At 38.8% G+C, this 24,648-nt stretch overlaps 1 protein-coding gene across 1 annotated transcript in view; it reads right to left on the bottom strand.

Annotated features, from left to right (window-relative positions):
- Nucleotides 1–942: 942 nt before the first annotated feature.
- The window catches only part of slc26a5 (solute carrier family 26 member 5), a 29,303-nt gene continuing 5,597 nt past the window's right edge, over nt 943–24,648 (bottom strand). Inside the window, exons 2-18 of the mRNA XM_034163585.1 lie at nt 22,346–22,617; nt 20,262–20,401; nt 19,395–19,505; nt 16,733–16,914; nt 15,913–16,077; nt 13,421–13,656; nt 13,140–13,287; nt 12,852–12,965; nt 12,669–12,746; nt 12,387–12,482; nt 5,368–5,474; nt 4,877–4,946; nt 4,677–4,769; nt 3,412–3,507; nt 3,047–3,253; nt 2,882–2,936; nt 943–1,294 (exon numbers count right to left, since the gene is read on the bottom strand). Of these exons, the coding sequence (XP_034019476.1) occupies nt 1,146–1,294; nt 2,882–2,936; nt 3,047–3,253; nt 3,412–3,507; nt 4,677–4,769; nt 4,877–4,946; nt 5,368–5,474; nt 12,387–12,482; nt 12,669–12,746; nt 12,852–12,965; nt 13,140–13,287; nt 13,421–13,656; nt 15,913–16,077; nt 16,733–16,914; nt 19,395–19,505; nt 20,262–20,401; nt 22,346–22,533 (2,235 nt within the window). The 5' untranslated portion in view covers nt 22,534–22,617 and the 3' untranslated portion in view covers nt 943–1,145. The remainder of the gene's footprint in view (nt 1,295–2,881; nt 2,937–3,046; nt 3,254–3,411; nt 3,508–4,676; nt 4,770–4,876; nt 4,947–5,367; nt 5,475–12,386; nt 12,483–12,668; nt 12,747–12,851; nt 12,966–13,139; nt 13,288–13,420; nt 13,657–15,912; nt 16,078–16,732; nt 16,915–19,394; nt 19,506–20,261; nt 20,402–22,345; nt 22,618–24,648) is intronic.

Genomic DNA, 24,648 nt, shown 5'->3' with positions numbered 1-24,648 from the left:
AAGAATAAATCCAACTTGTATCACATTCACATGAACCAGTTTAACTGATATTGAATCCAAATGGATGAAATTTATGGTTATTAAAATGGGTCTTTCCTAGTAGGCTGATTTATTTTTTTGCAGTGCACAATAGTAAACACCACCTTCGTGTTATGTCCCATTTGAACCCCTGTAGCCTCTTTCACTTTCCAGGTCATGTAACGCAAGTCTGTGAGAATGCGGTTTAACAACTGAACAGCCTCCCACTGATTCTACATGAGCAAACCCTGCTCACTCATTGGTTGAACAAATTAAAGACAGCATCCACCATGTTGCTCCTCCCTTTACAACAGCTAGCCAGCGATTTCAAAACCTAGCAAAATAAAAATTAGTTAGCCATGTAAAACCATGTGAGGTTCATCATAAACTATTGTCATTTTAAAAACATCATATATAGTTGCGGATCATACACACACACACAAACCTAGCTTTAACCTTAACAGTGCTTTCCCCCCTATGTAAAGTTTACATTTGTCATGAATGTGCAAAAAGTAAAATGTGCACCAACTGAAAAAAAAAACAAAAAAACAAACACTTCAAACAACAAAATAAGATCCTAGAAAGAATTTAACAGTCTGTTGCCAACAATGCCAAAGGTGGAGAGAGTGTAGTTTAAATGAACAGGTGTGACACGTGTTGATTGTCGTGGTTTGTGACAAGTCACATTGGTTAGGGGATATGAGATATTAGCTTTGGTCGAATGTGCAAGTCAACCCAGTAATCCAGTTAAATGGCCGAGTCTGAGAAAAGGATGAGGTCTAAATTTTCTAAAAAGGGAGGAGCACAGGGAGGGGGAAAAAAAAAAAAAAACACGGTCAAAGATGAATCATTAAAACTTTTTTCTTTTACTTATGCAGAGACACAGCAATATATATATATATATATATATATATATATGAAAAGATTGTTTTGTGACCCACATGACCAAATGAAACAGAATCCTCAGAACTGTTTGGTCTCACCACCTCAGGAGGTGATCAGATCATCAGGAGTGCTTCATGTCAAAACCTATTCAATATGAATCACTGTTAACTTTATCTCACCCATGGAGACAAGTTCACCACAGGTGCACAGATTCGCAGCTCCAAGTCTGGACATTCCTACGATTAGACCTCAGTGATGTAACAGCTGGTTTCATTGGCCAGGGTTGTGTGCTGACAATACAGTACAGCATCATGGATGGTTGGGAAGACAATCTGCTGGGTCACGACTCCATTGAAGAACTGCAAAGTGTCCAGCTGAGCCACCAGTGTTCCTAGCAGAGGATTCCACAAGAAACAATTACAAAACATCAAAAAAATCTTTTACAGGCATAAAATTGGTGGGGGGAAAAAAAAAAACCCAGTTAAGTCCTTATGAAGAGAGAAAGTTACATTTTGTAAAATATGAGACCAGAAAATTGTCAGAACGTCAAACAAAATGATCCATATTAGCCTTCCTTTGTAAGCTTCACCTGACTTGTCAATTAAGAGTAATTAATAATAAAATAATCAGGACAATCTCATTTATTATTTACAATATCTCATTGGGGCCCTGAAAAAAGGAGGGGGGAGTGTGTGTGTGTGTGTGTGGGGGGGGGGGGGGGGGGGACTACAGTAGGATTCTCTGAAATGAGACACAAATTTATAAAATAGTGTGTGGGATGATGCAAATTTATGACTGACATTCTCAGAGAATACCAGAGTCTCTTGGAAAGTTCTGAGTATTTTTCTTGTAAATTTATGAACAGAATCTCAGAAAATACTAGGGTTTTTTTGTTAATTTACAAGGGGATTTTTCTCAAATTTAGAACTATTGAAGCCTGACTAATATATCAGCTTGTTGATAATATTGACCAGTATGAGCCTTTCACAAATTTATCTGTATCTGCATTATTTTTGCCTATATGAAAACTTTTATTGTACCACAAACATTTTGGCTGTTGCAAATTTTGTACAGCAGAGGGCACGCCTACAACATTATTTACAATGCTGTCAAGCATGGCTAGGACCCCCATCATCTCTTGGTCACATATCCTTAAAAAAAAGGGGGGGGAGGGGGTGGCAAAGTGACCAGCTTCCATTCATTTTCAAACAGAGTGGGTGTTTTACAGCAACAACCAGTCGCTATACCATCAGCAATACTGGGCCAAGCTAAATACATCTATTTTATGCAAATGTTGAGCAATATGACACACTGACTGCCAATATGATTGATGGCAGCATTATGTACATTGGTTTGTTGTTAGTTACCTTTATAGTTCTTTACAGTAAAGTTCATGTTTGTGTAAACTAACATCAAGCCTTAATTCCATTTCTTTGTCAGATGTTTGACGACGAAATCATTGCCATTTTTTATTATATATACATACATATATACACACACACACCATAAATTTCTTACTCTGCAGTATCTATATCCCCCCAAACCCCACAACCTGAAACAATATTCTATAATTGGTCAGACTAATAACCATAATCTCAGAATCAGAGCATTTCCAGATTTATTTCCTTGCAAATTTCTCAGAGATTCACTTTTTTTCTTGCAAATTGTATTAATTTTTATTTGCATATTTATGACTATGTTCTCAATGTTTCTGCCCATGTAAATTTACAAATTTAAATTCATAAATTGTCTCAATATCAAAACCTAACCACCCCGCCACCAAAAAAATAAAATATATTTCAAGACTATATTGACTAACATAACTATTTGTGAGTTTACAGAAGGAAAATACATTTGTTCAATAACCTTTTCTCACTGAAGATAGCACTGTTAATATGGTCAGCAATGTGCATGTAAAACATGACAAATAGCGGCTAGCAAATCATGCAACTTGGCAGCACATACAGGAAGTACTTACTGCTACATCCAGCAATGAGCACCCGAACATCAACCGCCGCATATTCTTTGATAACCTGAACAAACACAGAAGTCCAATTCAGCGTGATAAACATGCTGTAACACATCATCACTGCTGCCCTGCATCCATTAGCCACATCATTACTCTGCAGCGACAGTATAGCACCTGTTTGATGGCCTTGGCTCCCACAGAGTCAATGAAGCTGGCAGGTGTCCAGTCCAAAATGATAGAATGAACCGGGCTCACAGGCTCAAGAAAGACATGCTGCTCCAAGTCTGTTGTGTTTTGTCCATTTTCTAAATGGCCGTTCCTCGGTTCCTCCTCCACGTGGTTGTAGGACAAAACCTCATGAGTAACAATGTGATTGGCATGCTGGGGAGAAATATATAACATTTGGCTAATTTTATAGTTCACAGTTGTATTGGTAACATTGTTTTGGAGCATATGCAATAAAAATAAATAAATAAATAAAAAGCAGAACAGGAAGTAAGAAAACATGTTGAATAGTAAAGAATTTACAGTGGACTCACTGTGAATGTTACTTGAGAATTCGGACTGGCGTGTTCCTTCTTTGATTTTTTCAGGGCTTGTCGGGAAGCTTGCAGATGGCTGGGGTTTAGACCGCTCTGTAAGACAGTCACATAGCTTCAGCTACTAAAATGCTTCGCCTTCAATACATAACCTGCAAACAAGCCCCAAAACCTTGTGATGTGGGATGCACACAGTAGTGGTTTGCGAGTGGGCTAATTAGACCCAAACACAATCCAGCTACCACTAGGAAATATCAAATCTGCATGAAGGTCCCTCCCCAAACACCGGAAACAAAATCAAACGCCACACATTCCTGCTCATTTGCACAGTCCTCCCCCTCCATGTAGGTCCTCTGTTCTACTGGAAACTCCATGCACTCAAACCCTGCTGCTTATTAAATTTAACATATTTCACATGTAAGCTGCTCATAAAACTGAATGGTAAAGGAGAAAATTATAACAATGAAGTAACATGACCATCATATCTGTATTTATATACGAGTATCTCCAATCACTGTGTAAATTTCAAAATGCTTTTCTAGCTGGAGGTTACAGAATCTGATGATAGAAATTCTTGTCATATCTGTAGTTCTGCAAATATTCTGATATTAAAGTCTTTACGACTTCATGTTTGATTTGGGCCAATTACGTCCAAATCTGATATCTGGTCGAGGAATTACAGCACTTTTTCTGTGGTTCTCTCATTTTTGAGGGCCCAAAATGTATTTGACAATTGATTGCTGAACCGTTTTACATCCAGATGTGTTATTCCTTCATTATTTAATTAAAGAGCTTGTCAGACAGATGGATAAATGTGTGAAAAATCAATAATTAAATGGAAAGTCTACAACGTATCTTGGTAAAACCACCTGGCAGCAGCACTAATCACCTTCAAGAACTGACACCACCTTTTACAATCTTGGTTTAAACCACGGTTGCCAGGTCTATGTACTTCCAGTGGAATTGGGCTACTTTTTAAGTGCTTCCACAGGTTGGACAGACATATTTTGTTTGTAATTTATGCTATACATTCCCATGCTGACTACTCATGAGCAATGGTAAATCAGATGTTCCGTTATAGTCAATGAGGGCACAGTGGGAAATGTCTCAACTTCTCCATCTGAGCATTTTAAACTTTTTTCCCCCCACACAAGTGGCAACAGACTCTCTTTGGATTATCAGTGTTTGTAATATTTTTGCTCCTTCATATAGTTCAAGATGCATTTCCTTCTACGTGAACACACAGACAGTGTGGTTCGGAATACCTTCTCTTTGAGGGTGTTCACATAAAGGTCACAGTTGGCAAAGTAGATTGAAGAGTTGGAGTGGAAAATTTTAATCCCTGCACACTCCAATGCCTGGAACCAAAACACAAAATCAGGACAAAGCAGCAGCAGCACTCTGGGAAAATTCTGACCCAAGTTTAGAGAGTCATTTCAGTGTTTGCCTTTTTTCACAGATTCACCTCTTCATATTCATCCACGTCATAGTACAGCCCTGTACCAGGAACATGGCCCAGGATGGCAGTATTAGGTCTAGATGACAAAGAGATCACAGTACACAGCAACAGACGGAATTAGTTATTGGTTAATTCCTGCCATGGTGGAAAAGCTATTATACAAAGAGGGAGTAGAAAAATTTTATCACCACAACAAAACTGGCTTTTAGTGAAACCTTTGTTCCAAATGGAAGCACGAGGCTTTTATGTGTCTGATTAACGCTTTTTACAAAATGTATGCAAAAACTGACCAAACATTGGTAGGGGAAGAAAAACAAACAAAAAAAAAAAACATTATTGGACAAATAAATACACTAACAAAAAGGCACATCTCTCATCTACCATAGCTGCATTTTGTGTCTAACTATTTGTCATAATGATCAATTTCGGAGTCAGATTCATTAACAGCTAGTCTACATGCACATGCTTGACAACAGATTACTGCAAACCATCAGTACCTTTGGGTTCTGTAGATGACGGTTAATATAGCGAACATGATGGCCACCAATAAGCCGTAATCTAGACCCAAGAGTACAGAGGCCATGAAGGACACCAACCAAATCGCCTGAGAGAGAAAATAAAAAAAGAATGACATATCAGGATTTAATTAGACAGTCCAACAAGATCAGGTAACTGACATTCTTTAGATGTGATGCCAAATGTACAACGCAGTGTCCTTAAAATGTCTAAAAGCACAGAAATGATACTAAAGGTCATCTTCCAAGCAAAGGGAAAGGATGTTGCTTCGTGCTTAAAACGGTGAGTCAAAAGTTTTGAAATATTGGTGCATTTGCAATAAGAATCCCATCACTGACAGTGTTGACTCTGTATTTCAGTGCCAAACAAATCAGAGACTGTCATTGCTCATGGCTGAAAAGAAATAAAGAAGGGGGGAAAGCAAAACAACATTCTTCTGCACGTCCAGTGAACAGGTTTTTAGCAATGAGTTCTGCTCACAATAAACAGGAAATGACAATACTGAAGTTACAGACTTCCTGTAACGTTTCATCTCATGTCTAAATCTCCAGCTGTTGCAGAACAATGAAAGTAGCACACGCTCTTCCACCTGACACTGTTAAAGATGCCGACATTAACTGGGCAGGTTGTGTGTTCGACAACAGTGCCGTAACTCTTTGTGCCAAGATTTGCTGCACTGCAGTCTCCGGTGTTGAATGAATGAATTTATTTGGCACACACAGGTCAAGAACAACAAAAAACATACAACGAAAGAGGAATAAAATAGGCCAACAATGCACGCATGTGCCCGAAAGGGTGTAGGCAGAAGCAAAAGCTTGTAAACGCCTACCCCTTTAACTAAAATTTAAAATGATACATATGTATATAAAATTATACCCATCATACCTACTACAAAGTACATGCATGCAGCAGTGCACAACAGAATCAATAAACCTAATTTAACATGCCATAGCAAGCAATGACATAATTTTTATAGAGCCTTTTAAGACCTCCCAAACTACAGACTGATTTTATATTATCCGGACAATTATTCCAAATATTTACAGCTTTGACAGAAATACAATGACTTTTTGCGGTGTCTAGTTCAAATCTTTGATTTCTGAAATAATAATGTTCCTCGTAAACTGTAACTGGAGTCCCTCATTTCAAACAGATCCTGGATGTGTTGTTTCAGAAGTCTATTTTTCCACTTTGAACATTATTTGTATTATGATATAATCAATAAAGTCCCAAAATTTCAAAATATGCAAACCGACAAACAAAGGATTAGTTGGCTCACGGTAAGGTTTCTTACAGCTTTCTTTTGAAGTAAAAATATGGAATTTGTGTTAGCTTTGTAGGTGGTTCCCAAAATTTCAATACACTAGGTCATGTATGGAGCAAGTAATGAATGATAAAGTAACTAATGAGTGTTGGGGAGGAGGTCTTGTGCTTCATACAAAATGGCAATGATCTTTGACATAATTTATGTGTTTTCCAACTTAAATTATCGTCAATAAAGACCCCAAGAAATTTGGTTTCATTAACGAGTTCAATTTCAACATCATGTATTTGTAAATTTCTACATGCGTTCCTGGGCTTATTACTAAATATGATGCACTTCGTTTTACCAAAGTGAAGCGGTAATTTGTTAGAATGGAACCATTCCTTAAACATCTGTTGTTCCCTCTCCATCGTGTCCAGAACCTGTCCCAAATGATCTCCACTACAAAACACAGTCGTGTCATCAGCAAATAAAATACAACTCACAAACTTGGAAACCAAGCATATGTCCTTAATACAACCCCTGGCAAAAATTATGGAATCACCGGCCTCGGATGATGTTCATTCAGTTGTTTAATTTTGTAGAAAAAAAAGCAGATCACAGACATGACACAAAACTAAAGTCATTTCAAATGGCAACTTTCTGGCTTTAAGAAACACTATAAGAAATCAAGAAAAAAAGATTGTGGCAGTAACGGTTACCTTTTTAGACCAAGCAGAGGAAAAAAATATGGAATCACTCAATTCTGAGGAATAAATTATGGAATCACCCTGTAAATTTTCATCCCCCAAATAACACCTGCATCAAATCAGATCTGCTCGTTGACATTGACCCTATGTGTCTTTTTGCAAGGAATGTTTTCACAGTTTTTGCTCTATGGCAAGATGCATTATCATCTTGAAAAATGATTTAATCATCCCCAAACATCCTTTCAATTGTCCAAAATATCAACGTAAACTTGTGCATTTATTGATAATGTAATGACAGCCATCTCCCCAGTGCCTTTACCTGACATGCAGCCCCATATCATCAATGACTGTGGAAATTTACATGTTCTCTTCAGGCAGTCATCTTTATAAATTTAATTGGAACGGCACCAAACAAAAGTTCCAGCATCATCACCTTGCCCAATGCAGATTCGAGATTCATCACTGAATATGACTTTCATCCAGTCATCCACAGTCCACGATTGCTTTTCCTTAGCCCATTGTAACCTTGTTTTTTCTGTTTAGGTGTTAATGATGGCTTTTGTTTAGCTTTTCTGTATGTAAATCCCATTTCCTTTAGGCGGTTTCTTACAGTTCGGTCACAGACGTTGACTCCAGTTCCCTCCCATTCATTCCTCATTTGTTTTGTTGTGCATTTTTTGATTTTTGAGACATACTGCTTTAAGTTTTCTGTCTTGACGCTTTGATGTCTTCCTTGGTCTACCAGTATGTTTGCCTTTAACAACCTTCCCATGTTTGTATTTGGTCCAGAGTTTAGACACAGCTGACTGTGAACAACCAACATCTTTCGCAACACTGCATGATGATTTTTAAGAATTTGATAATCCTCTCCTTTGTTTCAATTGACATCTCTCGTGTTGGAGCCATGATTCATGTCAGTCCACTTGGTGCAACAGCTCTCCAAGGTGTGATCACTCCTTTTTAGATGCAGACTAACGAGCAGATCTGATATGATGCAGGTGTTAGTTTTGGGGATGAAAATTTACAGGGTGATTCCATAATTTTTTCCTCAGAATTGAGTGATTCCATATTTTTTTCCTCTGCCTGGTCTAAAAAAAGTAACCGTTACTGACTGCCACAATCTTTTTTTCTTGATTTCTTATAGTGTTTCTTAAAGCCAGAAAGTTGCCATTTGAAATGACTTTAGTTTTGTGTCATGTCTGTGATCTGCTTTTTTTCTACAAAATTAAACAACTGAATGAACATCCTCGAGGCCGGTGATTCCATAATTTTTGCCAGGGGTTGTATAAGTAGCATTGTAAACAATATCATCTGAATGCCCCCTGTGGGACAAACTATGTAATAACACCATTTCCAATATGTTTTCATATTAGTAAAAATAGCAGTATATTTATAAAAGGCTCATCAGATGATACCAACAGCCAACTGATATACCGATTGGGGTCCACTTGTGACATTATAGGGATCTGCTGACTTCCTGGTGGGAAGAATGCAGTGTGTTTTTCCACCAAAATGTAAAAACACCAATAGAACAAGATTGTTACACAACTAGCTTTTGGATTTTCTACAGGAAATTACTCTGAGATAACATGAAGTTCCCACCATATGGTGGACCAGGAGCCTTTGGGTTATTCTGAGGTTCCTCAGCGGGGCCCCTGATCAACATTTCCTCATCAACAAATTGATAAATGAATTGAAACAGTAACCAATCACAGATTCAAAACAACCCTCAGTCCATGTTGTGTAAAAAAAAAAAAAAAAAAAAAAAAAAAAAAGATACCCGATTGGTGTCTGAAATTGGGTATAAATGAAACTGGCAATGGGAGCACCCTAAGAATCTGTTTCTCCATCATCCTACCTGCTACCTAAATGCTTTTGAAACATCACAGAAAGGAGACACACACACAGCATTTAACATTCATTCGAGTCTGTGGAGTTGATGAATCAGAGAGCAAACCGCCAATTTCAACAAATTATAACACACAGTCTTCAGCTTTGACTTGGGTTGGACACGGATGCCGATCTGGATTAACGGTATGTGTGGGCGTAGACATAAACGAACTTTCAATAAACGGTACAGAGACATGACCGCACTGGAGGTGGTGGATGAGGAACCTGAAGAACTCTGTGAAAGTCCAATGCCAAGGGCCATTGAGGACAGTTCCACACAAGAAAAGATGTCTAAGGAAGACTTCAGGAATGAGCTGATGGAAGTAAAGAACTGCTTCCAAGAAATGCTGGCTGCTGCAAAGGAAGATCTTAGACAAGTGAAAGAAAGTAAGACCTTCAGGAAAGAGATGCATGAAGAGTATGCCAGGAAGAAGCAGCCACCTCCAGAGGAGGACAGCACGAAAGTCATCAACGTCCAGCTCCTAGAAGACAAAACACATCTTAAACCCCCAAACAAGGTAAGCTACTTCAGCTGTTCATTGAGATCAAGAATAACAAACAGCTCACTGGACCCCAAAAGTGTTTACTGGTCAAAAAAAAAAAAAAAAAAAAAAAAGTAAATAATCAATGCACTCACTGCCTTTTGTGTTTCCAGATGGTCTTACAGAAAAAGGACAATGGATGGTGGGACAACGTAAAATCTTGGATAGGAAGATCTTTCCAGGTCTGTGTCAGGATGGGTGGTTGGTATGGTTTTTAAAAATCAACAAAAAAGGTAAATCAATGCACTGCCTTTTGTGTTTCCAGATGGTCTTACAGGAAAAAGAATGGATGGTGGGACAACGTAAAATCTTGGATAGGAAGATCTTTCCAGGTCTGTGCCAGGATGTTCGGGCACTGCTGAGGTCAACTCCATGGGAAGCAAATCTCTCATGTCACACCTGTGTGTGAAATCCTCATTTGTAGATGATAGGTTCACCAGAGTGTGCGTTTGTGGATAACTGAATTAAACACACTGAACTGATATACTGATATCAGTATCTGATATCAGATTTGCAGATAATTAAAACTTTGAATTCAACAATCATCCATACTATCTCTGGTACTTGTAGTAAAATGCTCAAAGAACAACAGCGAGCAGCCACTGATATTTTATAGTAAGTGAGCGGAAAATCTTTTTGTTTTTTTAAAATAACACTAACTTGTCCTTTAAAATAGACAAGACCTGCTTCTTGCCACAACAACCCTTTGCAAAAGGAGAAAAAAGAAAAGAAAAAAAAAGGGGGGGGCAATTCCAAAATCCTCACAGACACATACTTTGACACGCGTTCACACAAAGTGTGTCAGGGTTTAGGTCTGTCCCTCTGTCAAATAGTCAACTGCACGAGGGCTCTTAGACATCTTCAACCCTTTTCCCCCCACTTTTTTCTGCAGAATTTGGCAAACGAATTACCCACAATTCAGAGGACTGCTGTTACATCCAATTGGGGGAAAACCATGAAGTTAAGGGTAAACAACCCAAATCCAGCTACAGCCGTAGACCAACCCCAAACCACATCCATTTTACGTGTGTGTATGCGCATATACACACACACAAACAAAAGTTAAAAATGTGAACTCATAAGGTAGCCATATTCTCTATGACAGTTTATTCACTTTGATGCAATTTTGTAAAAAGAGCCAATGAATAAGATTTATACATTTTAATTGCATACAAGATTTCTATCCATTTGGATCATATTTTGAAATATAAAAATGTGAGGGTAATAATCAGTCAAGCTCAAATTAAATACATTATGTTTACCAAGAATAAATCCAACTTGTATCACATTCACATGAACCAGTTTAACTGATATTTAATCCAAATGGATGAAATTTATGGTTATTAAAATGGGTCTTTCCTAGTAGGCTGATTTATTTTTTTGCAGTGCACAATAGTAAACAACACCTTCGTGTTATGTCCCATTTGAACCCCTGTAGCCTCTTTCACTTTCCAGGTCATGTAACGCAAGTCTGTGAGAATGCGGTTTAACAACTGAACAGCCTCCCACTGATTCTACATGAGCAAACCCTGCTCACTCATTGGTTGAACAAATTAAAGACAGCATCCACCATGTTGCTCCTCCCTTTACAACAGCTAGCCAACAGCTATACAACCTTAAACAGGTTGTATATAAAAGAAACAGCAAAGGCCTAAAGGCTGAGCCCTGGGGCACTCCACAACTGCACCTCAAAAATTCTGAATTTATCCCACCCAAGTGAACATACTGATACCTATTGCACAAGTAGTTGACTATCCAATCATGTGCCAATCCTCTGATGCCATACTTCCATAATTTATCTAATAATACGGTATGATCAGTAGTATCAAAAGCTTTCTGTAAGTCAAAAAAAAAAAACCCTATGATGTATTGTTTTTTTCCAAATTGCATTTGTGATATGTTCCACAAAATCAATTACCACCAGTGAAATGGTACGATTTTTCCTAAATCCATATTGCTGCTCATTTAGTATGTGATGTCTGGATATAAAATCATCTAACCTCTTAATGAATACTTGTTCCAGAATTTTTGAAAATTGAGGGAGCAGTGAGATTGACCTGTAGTTTGGAAAAAAAAATGTGCTTGTCACTGGATTTGAACAGCGGTACCAGTTTAGCTATTTTCATTTTGGAAGGAAATCTGCCAAATCAATGACAAGTTACAGATATAGGTTAAAGGTTTAATGACACAATCGTTTTTTGTTTTTTTGGGTTTTTTTTTTAAATCAAAGACATATCAAAATTATCGTGATCAGCTGATTTTTTCCCCTTTTAATTTATGTACTATGTTCATTTTAATGTTAATCTTTTGCAACACCTCCTCCTGTGAAGACAGGAGGAAAAAGAAACCCCAATGGAGTCACAGCACACAATCTGGTGGTAACTCCAGGCTGTATATAAAGAGGTGAGAAAGTGGGCTGTGATGAAGTACCGCATTCCAGTAAACATGTCACAGGACAGCACGATCCAGTGCAGTTTCTCATGAGGTCAGTGCAACAGGCCTGACCTGAATAACAAAGTCTACATCACTCACGTCATGGCTTCACACGCCGGTCATGTTTGCAGCTGATGCGTTTTGCACAGTAATGTAAATGTTGCGTTTGACGTCAGACTCACCAGTTCAATCCTGCTCGCCCTCCACAAAGTAGGAATATCTCTGAACTGTTTAAACATCCCTATCAGGTTCACCATGATGATGGCTGCCAGTGCGCACTGCCAAAAGCATTAAGGAAACAATATGATGAAACATTAACACTGAAGATTATGAAAGCAGAAAGAGAACACTATGGGTTTTATTTGGAGGAATGTGATGTTTTCTCTCATTATCAAACACTGCTCAGCAGAGGGGAAAAAAAAACAAAACACTTTTAGATAAGACAGAAGATCTGCGTCACCCACCTGAGGCAGTGGTTGGAAAATAAAACCAATAGCCACCACCACCACCAGCACAACGAGAGACGACAGCAAACCTGCAATCTAAAGAAGGACTGTGAGATCCGTCAACGTCACCCCATCAATCATTATAATTATGGTTTGACAGCAGCAATTAAAATGAGAAATTGGCACTTCTGTGGATGTCACCTGTGTTTTTCCCCCAGTGCTCTCCTGCACAAGACTTCTTGACATCGAACAAGTGACAGTGAACGTGTGGAAGAAGGAGCTGATGAAGTTACACAGACCGAGGGCAAACAGCTCCTGGAAGCAGCCCAACATACACAGAAATTAACAACAAAGTGTAGAAATTAAAGGGAAGCAGATCAATATTCACTTGATTTATTTAATATCGCAAAGACACTGTAGAAGAGGACATAATGAAAGTTATAATGGGGGGGTGAGATTGATAACGTGGTCCCAGATCTCCAGCCTCACCTGGTTTCCATCCACACTGTAGCCATGCTTCAGGGCAAAAATCTTTGCCAAAGAGATTCCCATTGAGAATCCTACAACTGCAATAGCGAAGGCATCTGCAACCAAACTGGGTATCAGTGACAACTCTGGAACAGCAGGAGGAAGGAGCCTGAAGGCACACAAGCAAAAAAAACTCTGACAGTTTTAACATGATGTGAAAATACAACTTTTTTTGTCTAAATTAGTGTAATGATTTAATCATCAAAAAGAGCCCAGACCCAGGTTTTGCTCTGACAACCTACCCTGTTGGTATTTTACCGACCACATCCAATTTGTAGTCCTCCGACATAGAGAGACCGTATGAGACACCAGTTGATATGATGACCACAATAAGCTCTCCAGGAATGGGCATGGGCAGTTTCTTTTTAAAGCGTTCATTGATTACTTTGATTCCATATAAGAAGATGATGCAAATGAGGCCCATGATGAGAGTGCTGATGTTGGTGCTGGTGATGACGCTGAATACCGCTTTGACACTCTTGAGCAAAAAAAGAAGGACAGCAAGACCACAAATGTCAAATTTGTTAACAGAAGACAGCAAAACAACAGTTGATTCCAGGAACAACAGTCCATCAGGAAAAATGGAACAATATTTTAAACGGAGTGGCTATACGCCCAACCGTTGGGTCAATAAAGTAAATTCGCGAGCATATACGACCAACCACAACCGACCAAGGAGCGCGCTTTAAGCTCACTTCCGGTTTCCATGCAAGGGGGGAAAAGGGCGGATATTTTCTCGCCGGCTGCGGGAGGGATCACACCCCGCGGAGTGGCTATGATCTAAAGCAGTTCTGTTTGGCTCATCACACCCAGGGAACTGTGTCAAACTAACACTATCTTACAGCTAACAAGCAGCATTTTGTTCACAAACTGTTTCGTCGTCATTAACAGGCTTCCGTTCAAAATGCTTATGAAGTTTGTCTGTTTTGATCCATTGTGGTGTTTTCGCAGTAATTAAAGACGACACCATTAAATGTGTCAAACATACGCCACAACAGAGCCTTAAAAAGTGGTGTAAAAAACGTAGTTTAGATGCACAAAACATGTCAAATACGCAATCATGGTTGGGCGAATAAGGCAAGACATTATATTTATCTGCCCAACAGTTAGGCGTGTAATGTTCAATGTATGACTTATCTGCCCAACGGTTGGGCGTATAGCCTTTGCCTATTTTAAAAAGGGTGTCATATTTGTGATGAGATATTTCAGCAAGCTAGTATCACAGAAAGTGCCTTAAAAACAAATACCGTAATTTCCAGACTATAGAGCATATTAGCCGCACCCACCAATTTTAAGAAGAAAAAGAAACTGTACATAAATGAGCCGCAGGTCTCCACGTTGTAACATGAGATTTCTTAACTTTTAATTAAATATGTACCGTAAATGCTTTTTTTCCTTAAACGTTACACGTAAATACTGACACCCACTTCATCCAGTACGAGCACGGTGTTTCTGCTCCACACGGAGAACTGAGTAATTTTAACTTTCATCGGGTGCAGCCAGGATCGGATGGAGTCTGTGGTAAATGAGACATTAATGACGCGCTGTGACTTTTTCGACTTGTTGCGCCAAGACAGAGAACTGGTTTGGAAGAGTGGAGGGAGAAGGCTCCGCTCCGCTAACTGATCTGACAGTGCGACTGGCACAGAGTGCCAGAGAGGGACTTTTCTTCACTAAAACGAACAGGCAAGACCTTATATTTACACTGTGTGTGAATTTACACCGCATGAGGAGCGCAGCTTTCAGGAAATCAACTGATGTATTTCGACTTATGAAAAATCCATAAATTAGCCGCATCATTGCAAAAGCTGCAGTGGTTAACGCGCGTGAAAAAAGTAGCGGCCAATAGTCTGGAAATTAAGGTATTTAAGTTTGTAATTAAATGTATTCCTTAGATACGGACGTGAAGTGATTTCCAACAACCTGTTTCTATCCAGGACCTAAGGCAGTTCCGCGGTGTTGTGGATGTGGCAAAGAACAGCACCAACACATGTTCCTAGACTTGACTCGTTTCTAAGTCTGTTTCAAATTGAAAGGAACTGCTGTTTATTAGAGGAGACATTGCTCCCATAGACCTCAAACCAGCTCACAGTGAAAAGCTCATACAATCCATTTCCATCTGAGGCAAATTGTATCCCTTCTGGTCAAAGAACCTGATCGTTGGCTATTCAGCACATTCCGACCAAAAGTAAAACTGGTGTAGAACACAAACACACTGGAGGTTCTCCCACAGGTTTTTAGGCTCAAATAGTATGACTCTGGATGTTGACATGTTTAGACTGCTTCTTGTTCCTTACTTTGATTTTTATCTAAATTTCAAAAGTGGTTGGAGGACACAATAACAAGTTACTCAAGTACTAAATAGAAATAGTGTGTGTGTGTTTTATAAAGTACTAAATGGCAAATGCCCAGCTAACAGACTGAGGTACTTAATTTGGCTATGGCAAGATGGCAGCATTGCTTTTCTTTCTATAAAAATCATCTTAGTTATGTGGACGATATCGCATTATATACATTAAACTGTCGGGAAAACATACTTCCATCTGTGATGCTGCATGGATGAGTTTGCGACTAAATGCAGATACGATTTGCTAGGTGGAGAACCTCATTTCTATGAAAACTGAAATGCACTGGTTCTTGAATCAGAGTTTCAAGACTGTAGAAGGGTAGTTCTCAAAACAAACAAACAATGTAACTCACTGTCCAATCCCACACAAAAGCCAACACTACTCACATTAATCACAGAGAACGGGCCGCTGAAGCGTTGCGTCTTCACCCCTAGCAGGTACTTCAGCTGGGAGACGACAACGTGCACAGAAGCTGCTGTGGTGAAGCCTCGCACAAGAGGTTCTGTGAGGTAGATCACCACAAAGCCAAACCTGAAAAGACCTAGAACAATCTGAAATAACAGGCACCAGAGTTACTTCAAGTCACTCAAACACTTCACAGGTTCCAAATATGCAGCATGTCATCATACTTGCAGTACTGTGCAAAAAAGTTTTAGGCACATTAAAAACAATCCTCTAAAAAGTGTTGTGACTCTACTTATGTAAGGAATAATCTACAGCAGCACGTTTGACCGTGCTCTAGGAACTCCTTGTTTAATCCCTCAACCAAACCTTGATGTACTAGGCTCCTTACTAGCCATAATAGAAGTACTGTGCCTCTACCATGTGTTACCTCTCTCACACACACACAATAAATCCAACCATGTAGACAGAGGTGGGTTATATAAAAAGATAGAACAAACATGAAATTAGCAAGCATGAAAAAAAGGGGTAAAGCATAACAGACAAAGAAACTTGCCATTTTAAATAAAAATATGATCTTAAGGTATGAACAGTCTGACTTCTTTCACATATTAAATGCCCTTTTGGTCTGGATAAACATTGGTAATAGAGCATGAGAAAGCCAAATCAAACAGAAATTTCTGCAAAGGGACACAATAAAGACTAAGCTTATCTTAATCTTATCAAATGAGCTGGCAGGATGTAACACACACACAGTAAATTCCAGCTAGGTAGACAGAGTGTGTTTGGTGACTGGAGACAAACCTGGAAAATTCCCACCATTGTTGTGAGCATCACAGCCACCTGGACCCTCCTGGCATCACGACCCTCTACATCCAAGATGGCAGACATGTTGGTGCCATTGGCTGGCAGAGAGTAGAACTTCGAGTCTGGAGCCTCCCTCACAGCAACACCGCCAATCATCAGACTTATGACAGCAAAAGTACCTGTAGATTACACACACAAACAGCGTGATCTACAGGCAAAAGTGTTGCATTTAAATTTTTCAAATCAAATCAATTCTATTTATATAGCGCCAACTCACAACAAACAGTTGCCCCAAGGCGCTTTATATTGTAAGGCAAGGCCATACAATAATTACGGAAAAACCCCAACGGTCAAAACGACCCCCTGTGAGCAAGCACTTGGCGACAGTGGGAAGGAAAAACTCCCTTTTAACAGGAAGAAACCTCCAGCAGAACCAGGCTCAGGGAGGGGCAGTCTTCTGCTGGGACTGGCTGGGGCTGAGGGAGAGAACCAGGAAAAAGACATGCTGTGGAGGGGAGCAGAGATCAATCACTAATGATTAAATGCAGAGTGGTGCATACAGAGCAAAAAGAGAAAGAAACACTCACTGCATCATGGGAACCCCCCAGCAGTCTAAGTCTATAGCAGCATAACTAAGGGATGGTTCAGGGTCACCTGATCCAGCCCTAACTATAAGCTTTAGCAAAAAGGAAAGTTTTAAGCCTAATCTTAAAAGTAGAGAGGGTGTCTGTCTCCCTGATCCGAATTGGGAGCTGGTTCCACAGGAGAGGAGCCTGAAAGCTGAAGGCTCTGCCTCCCATTCTCCTCTTACAAACCCTAGGAACTACAAGTAAGCCTGCAGTCTGAGAGCGAAGCGCTCTATTGGGGTGATATGGTACTATGAGGTCCCTAAGATAAGATGGGACCTGATTATTCAAAACCTTATAAGTAAGAAGAAGAATTTTAAATTCTATTCTAGAATTAACAGGAAGCCAATGAAGAGAGGCCAATATGGGTGAGATATGCTCTCTCCTTCTAGTCCCTGTTAGCACTCTAGCTGCAGCATTTTGAATTAACTGAAGGCTTTTCAGGGAACTTTTAGGGCAACCTGATAATAATGAATTACAATAGTCCAGCCTAGAAGAAATAAATGCATGAATTAGAAATTTTTGTTCAGAGTAAAATGGAAGTGACCTCTGTGTTTGTCCGGAGCATCAACCAAAATCCAGAGTCAACTTTCATCCTTTGTCATACTTATGTATTTTTTCCCATGAGGATTCAAGTTGTGAAAACAGCAAGGTGATTGGACTAATATTTGAGAAGTCAGTAATTTTTGAAAACAATGGGGTTGCAATGCTCAAAAATCAAATGACCCACCTGCCACAATAAGAGCCTGAATTTCAAAATAAAAGCCTGTGAGGTTGCTGCAGATCTGACAGAAGTTGTCAGTCTGTCCATCCTCTCTGACACTTCAGACAGCAGATTCAAATGTGGACATTTTCTGTATGTATGTGACCCCAAATCCAGAGTTAACATGTTCACACTCTGGGCAAAACAGCAGAATTGTGTCTCACGCAAGCAAAAAAAAAAAAAAGAAAAAAAAAAGAAATTTGATGTAGTGTGAACACTGTCACAGTGCAAAAATAAAACTTCAGTTAGTCGTAATTTCTTTACATAGAATATTGTACTGGTTAAGCAGATTCAGAAAAAGCTTATTGATGACAAAATTAATTTCACAAAGTTGAACACAACTGAAAACAGATTAAACTTTTAATAAAAGATTTTTTTGGTTTCATAAAAGCCAAGAAATTTTTCTGTCAATACTTAAAAAAAAAAAAAAAAAAGTAGCATAACTGTAAACAGATTTTCCCCAAAAGCCAGCTGCTCTGTATATAGTACAAATGACCACATCTAGAACCCATGGTTCCCCACGGGTCAACATCCTCGTTTCTGTATATAGACCTTTGGACTAAAAATCATCCATTCTAATTTGTTTCTTGACTGTGTTTTTACTGCTACCATTGTGCACATCTGTATTTGCACACTGAAATGACAAAGGGGAATCTAATAAAAGGCAAGTAATCTTTGGACACCTGTCATTTTACAGTGAGACCAATTGTTACCTGTTGCACAGTCTCTGTTCAGTTTGTTCAGTTTCCACATCAGCGCTTATAAAAAAAAGCTGAGCAGGGTTTCTTAAACTTAAAGGTTACAACTGACATTTGAGACAAACCGGTTTCTATGAGAGCAGCCTTGTCTTCAAAATGACCAGGGGGTGGGGATCAGTTACATTTCATAACCAAAATCCACCAAGTAGATGATGAGACCATGTGAGTGAAGACAGCAGGTTTACTAGAGCACTGCTGTTTGAAATAATAATGTTTGAAGGTGACACAGGCAGCTTAAACCACTTAAGCAAAAAAAAAACAAAAAAAAAAAAAACCATTTTAGATATATTTTTCATTTCTGTGGAGTTTATCCTGTTGAAAACACCACTTTTGTCAGGCATTCTTTTGTTTTAGTTCAACTCAAGATTTAAATAGCATAATTTATTGCAGGATCACACATCCAATATATTTAAGATGAATGGGCTTGTTGGAAGACTTTGTGGAATAATAAGGTTAGAAAGCACAAATTTTTTCAAATGTACAGTCCTATGTGAAGCTTTAGGAGCTCTCACCTATAGATATGTGCCTGGATGTGCCAAAGAAGGTGTAGAGGAGGACAGGGTAAAACGAGGAGTACAGACCATAAACTGGAGGTACAGCGGCTAACATGGCATAGGCTAGACCTGTGGAGCAGAAGAAAAACAAATGGTCATGGAATCAAATTATTGCAACATTAACTCAACGATAGAGATATATCAAAATTAAGCCTTTGTAATGCCAACAGCAGCCCCACAGGGCAGTACCTAGCACTGAAAAATAATGTCACTAAAAATTTTGGTAAATTAGCAACATGTGGATTACATATTTTGCTGTCCATTTGTGTTTAATAAATCTAAAAAGTTCATTTATATGCTCTTCATCACAGTACCGTGGGTCACCGTATGCACTGGGAACAAAGTTAAATGTCTTGAAATTCCTTTATCTTCCTGTATCTCGTGTTTGGAAAAACTTTCTTTATTTTGTACACATTTTCCATGTAGAAACATTTTAATACATATGTTAAAAAAAGCCACAGTTAGACACATTCCCAATTCTAACCCCCTGATACATTTTGCCAGCATGTCTATACTATTTCAGACATCCTTCTAATCAAAATAGTTCTCAGTTATCTTTGACTGTTGCTTTTACACATATGGACAAAACACTGGCTTAGCACTTTCATATATCCAAAATAGCAGCAATGTATGTATTGAGGCAAATGATAGCATTGATTTTCAGATTAAAAAATGACTACATTTTCTAAACTACCAAACTACCAAAACTTTTAATGAAGAAACAGTGAAAATGACTGCTAATTAACACCTAGGTGGTTCCAGACAGAAAGCCTAGCTCAAAGTGATCAAAGCTTGGTGGTGATGCTCAGATTGCAGTGTACCAACCCTGAGGGAGCTGCACAACTCCAGTGCTGAGACCCGAGACCACATCGTGAAGTAGGTACTCCTTGACTGGATAGGTTGGCAGCCATGTTAGAATAGGCAGAAAGCTCAGAACTGCTGCTTTGGCCCTCTTTGAAGAACACCTACATGAGAAAATGGAGTGTTTTTATTTGTTTTTAAGTAAACACACTGGAACCTTACCAAAAGCTTGGAAGTAGCTCCGTTGGATGACATACTAAGATTGATGATTCTTGCATTGGTTAAAATCATATCCATTGATCTATGTGTCAGCTACCAGGAAGTGACTGAACATGACCCTCTGGTTCCAAGTTGGAGACACTGCTGTGATGAAGGAATGGGGCTTTTGTAGCTTTGGTGTAGTTCCCTCACATATGAGCAGTTAGAAACTTGCTTAGATATGTGTGCAGTCTACATTGGCACTTATTATTGGACATTTCACAGGGACTCCAATCTATAGCTTCTTGCTGTTTTTTGTTTTAATTTAACTTTCCTGGCAGTCTCAATACTGATTTATATATGGATGTTTACCTCCGATGTTTTCCACCTTTGTGTTTTTTGAGTGTTTGTTTTGTAGCTACACCCAACTGATGCTCGTCTGCTTGAGATTTCTTCCTATAATCAAAAATACTGAGGGATTTCTCCCTTACCATTGACCCCAATGCACTTGCTGATGGGTCAGTAAGGTAAACCATCTTATGGTTTGGTGCTGTATAAAATAAATGTATTTGAATAAAATCAAGAAAGTATTTGTACAACAAAGGTTTTCTTTAAACTTAAGCCCAGCACTAAATGACTGAGGAGACAAACTTGTCTCATACAGGAAGACTTAAAACTCCTTTAGAATTGTCATGTTTGCCTCACTGGACTGCTTCATACACTGCTCCCCCTTTAAAGGTTATCAACATGTTAATGACTAATTCAAATTAACTCTACCACATTGTTTGTTGACTTTTTTGGTACTGAAATAAATTCAGTCATAACTCCAAAGGATCCTCAGTTTCAACTAAACACCGTTTCCACTGCTTGAGTTGTGCTTTTCAATCACCTTTTCATCTGACTGGCGTCAAGTATTATTTTTGTTTTCAGTGTAGGTTTCGTCCCATACCACCATGCAGATACTAAAGCCTTTATACAACAAAAGAAACTCCTTACATAAACACTGCTGGTCTCCATTTCACTACTCATATGCCTTCTAAAGCCAACAAGCTAGAAAGGTGATGACGTGGTTGTGTTGTGCCAACGGGAGTGAGTTTTTAAAGCAATAAAGCATTGTGTTTGATATTTGTTTTTACTTTGGATGATACAGAAATTTGTTTCGTATATAAGATTTAAAACTTTTTGGAAAAAAAAAAAAAAAAATATATATATATATATATATATATATATACACATACACACACACACACACACACACACACACACATATATACATACATACACATTGTTACTGGATGCACAATTTACCTGACGCATAATGATGTGTGTTTCCACAACATCAGCACATCTTTATGGGTAAACATTAAAATTATGTATTGTGTGTGTAATCACGGCATCCTGTCAAAGACAACCACCAGTAAGTGATGTAAATAACTGAAGAAATGCGAAACATGCCAGGGCAGAGCTGTATCTTTCCTTTGTCTTTGTGTGCACTCTGAGCTGTGGAATGGGGGGGAGTATTATCGCACATTCTTCGTGTCCATGTCCACAGTACACCTTCAAATAAACTTAAAAAGAAAAATACACACACACCTACCTCTAAACCTTATCAGTCACTGTGTCATTTTACTTACACGAGTTGATACGTCAAACAAAATGACCTATTCGTAAGCTGAATTATGAAGGTTTGCCAGGCAGCTACTACAGTGGTAAAAACAATTCATGTGTATAAAAGGCTCCGATATGTTCTCAACTTACACAGCAGTTCAACCTGCATCAACGTCACACCTTCTGAATAGTGAGTGCACTACATCACCAAGTCTAACGTGTGGTCAACTCCTGGACTTCCACTACTGTGTCTGATTCCTCCGGTCTCCCTCACAGACTATACAACAAATCACGCTACTTACCGGAGATGCTGTAACAGTCTCTGTCGGGCAGTGGTAGAGTTCTTGTCTTTACAATGAAGAAGCTGCGAACGTATGTTGGCTTCATCGTAGACCGGGCGCTCCAGGCGGTATCTCAGCTGCGGCTCCATGTCATCCTGAGCAGGAGCTGCTTTTTCTTGCTCCACATCGGTGGCTGTAGGGGTGGCCATGTCAAGACTTTGAGTCAAAGTATACACCTCTCTGGTCTTGTTTATCTTTCTTTGCTACGTTTTATTACTTTAAATGTGGCAACACTGTGAAGGAAACATAAAAAACAAAAATACAATATAATAACACTGCTGGGTTTTAATTTTTTTTTAAAACACTACTGTAAAGTATGCAAAAAATGACAAACTTCCAGTCTCCTGTGCTGAGGAGAGATGTGATGTGTGATAGCACTGGGTTCAAGTATTACCAGATTTTTTCTTCAAGACATCCACTTTCACACTTTTTTGTAAATGCTACATGCAACCAGTGCATCCCAAACTGTAATTATTCAAAATCTAATCTTGAACAGTTACTGAGTGTGAGCACGAGACTCAATTGTAGCCAATTAGATAATCCACTAATTCTGTAGGCTTGTTTCAAAGCCCTTTGAACGCTCTTTCCAATGCACCTATGCATGTGTGTAGTCTTTTAATGACAACATATATATGATTTTTACTAACATTTTATTACAAGTAGACATAAAGCCATTCAGAATTTATGACTTTTGACCCTCAGTCAGGGTAAAAAGTACCTCCTCCATCCCCTCCAACCAGTTAAAATTTAAATGCCTCCTGTGACCACATGTACATATCATATTAAACAACAGCTGCAAGTATATATATATATATAGACATAAATATATTTAAACATTTTTGTTTCCGCATGTGAACGCAGCTTAATGAAAAGAACTTATGGCGTTGAGTTATAGTCTCAGTATATTGACATTAAATTGCGGCATAACGACTTTAAAATAGACATTTGTTTTACATAATTACATTAAGGCTCTTGTACAGTTCATTTTAGTATTGGAGAATTTGTTTTTGTGGTTTGTGCAGTTGATGGTGAAGCACTGGCTGCCTTTTTTCTCCTCATATCGCTTCTGTTTAACAGGATCAAGGTCTCTCTCCACCCTCAGTAATGGGCGCCGTGCAGCACGCCGCTAGTCACGTGACATCCATTCCAGTCTCTATTTCCGTGGACCGGCCACCTGACCATTGCCTTCACCCTTCCCAGCGCGTGTGTGAAACGATTTTTAACCATTTGACTATTGACTTGGCCCTGAATTTAAGTAGATGCACACATGCATTTGTTATGATATGAACATGCGGAAAACAAATTATTATTTAGCAATTTATTTTTAGTGCAAAATAAATTTTCACTCACAATTTCAATATGAGCATCCTGTCCTGCTTCAAAGTATAAAAAAAAATATGTCTTTAAAAATAAATCTGTCGTGTTATTGTTATAAAAGTGTATAAATTAACAAAAAAAAAAAAAATCATCCAAAACAATGTAACAGTGAAAGTCTGAAAAAGTAAACAATACTTACAATACTTATAGCTGTTGTCGCGCACCTTTTCCCATTTGCCCATGTATTTTTGCTTTCTTTTTTTTTGTTTGTTTTTTTTTCTCGAGGAGGAGTAACGACGTTACAGACATTGCTGTTCGTAGGCGTATCTGCAGTGCCAGTGTCTGTATCGATATCAGCCATGCCGCTATGGTCGTCCGACGACCGTCGTCGCCTCATGATTCTCGTCCGGGATCTTCTTGCGAGCAGATGTCCCTCGACCAATGAGATAAGAGTGATTCTGTATCGTCAACTCGTGTCTGTCAGCTCATTGGTGAAGAACAGGAGAGGCTAGGATCAAATTTACCGTAAGTTTCCATATAAAGCGCCAGACTTTTTGATTCTCTCAGAAATACGGGACAAACTGCGTCCCGTTTCAGGTCAATACGGAACGCACACTTATTTCCAAATAAGGGACGATTCCATTTTTCAAGGAACGGTTGGCAACCCTAGTCTAGCCTGAAACTAAAAGGTGAATGCAGCAGACCTTAGACATTCTTCTGCCAGCAGATCTGGTTAAACCATCCTCTGACAAGTCTCAACGCCAAAACTTTTTTTTTCATATAGTATTTGAACTTTACAGGCATCACAACTATCCTGCCTTGTCTTTTGTGATGATTTTGAGTCATCTTGTGGTTAGTCACGGGGGTAGTGTGTTCACAATATGCTGACTCATCACAATAAATGCACAATCTGTTACAGTAAAAAAAATACTTTCGCTCTTGCCAAT

The sequence above is a fragment of the Thalassophryne amazonica genome, chromosome 22, assembly GCF_902500255.1.
Source record: "Thalassophryne amazonica chromosome 22, fThaAma1.1, whole genome shotgun sequence".
Classification (NCBI taxonomy): Eukaryota; Metazoa; Chordata; class Actinopteri; order Batrachoidiformes; family Batrachoididae; genus Thalassophryne; species Thalassophryne amazonica.
The sequence above is the reverse complement of the archived record's forward strand: the minus strand, read 5'-3'. Positions and strand labels throughout refer to the sequence as shown.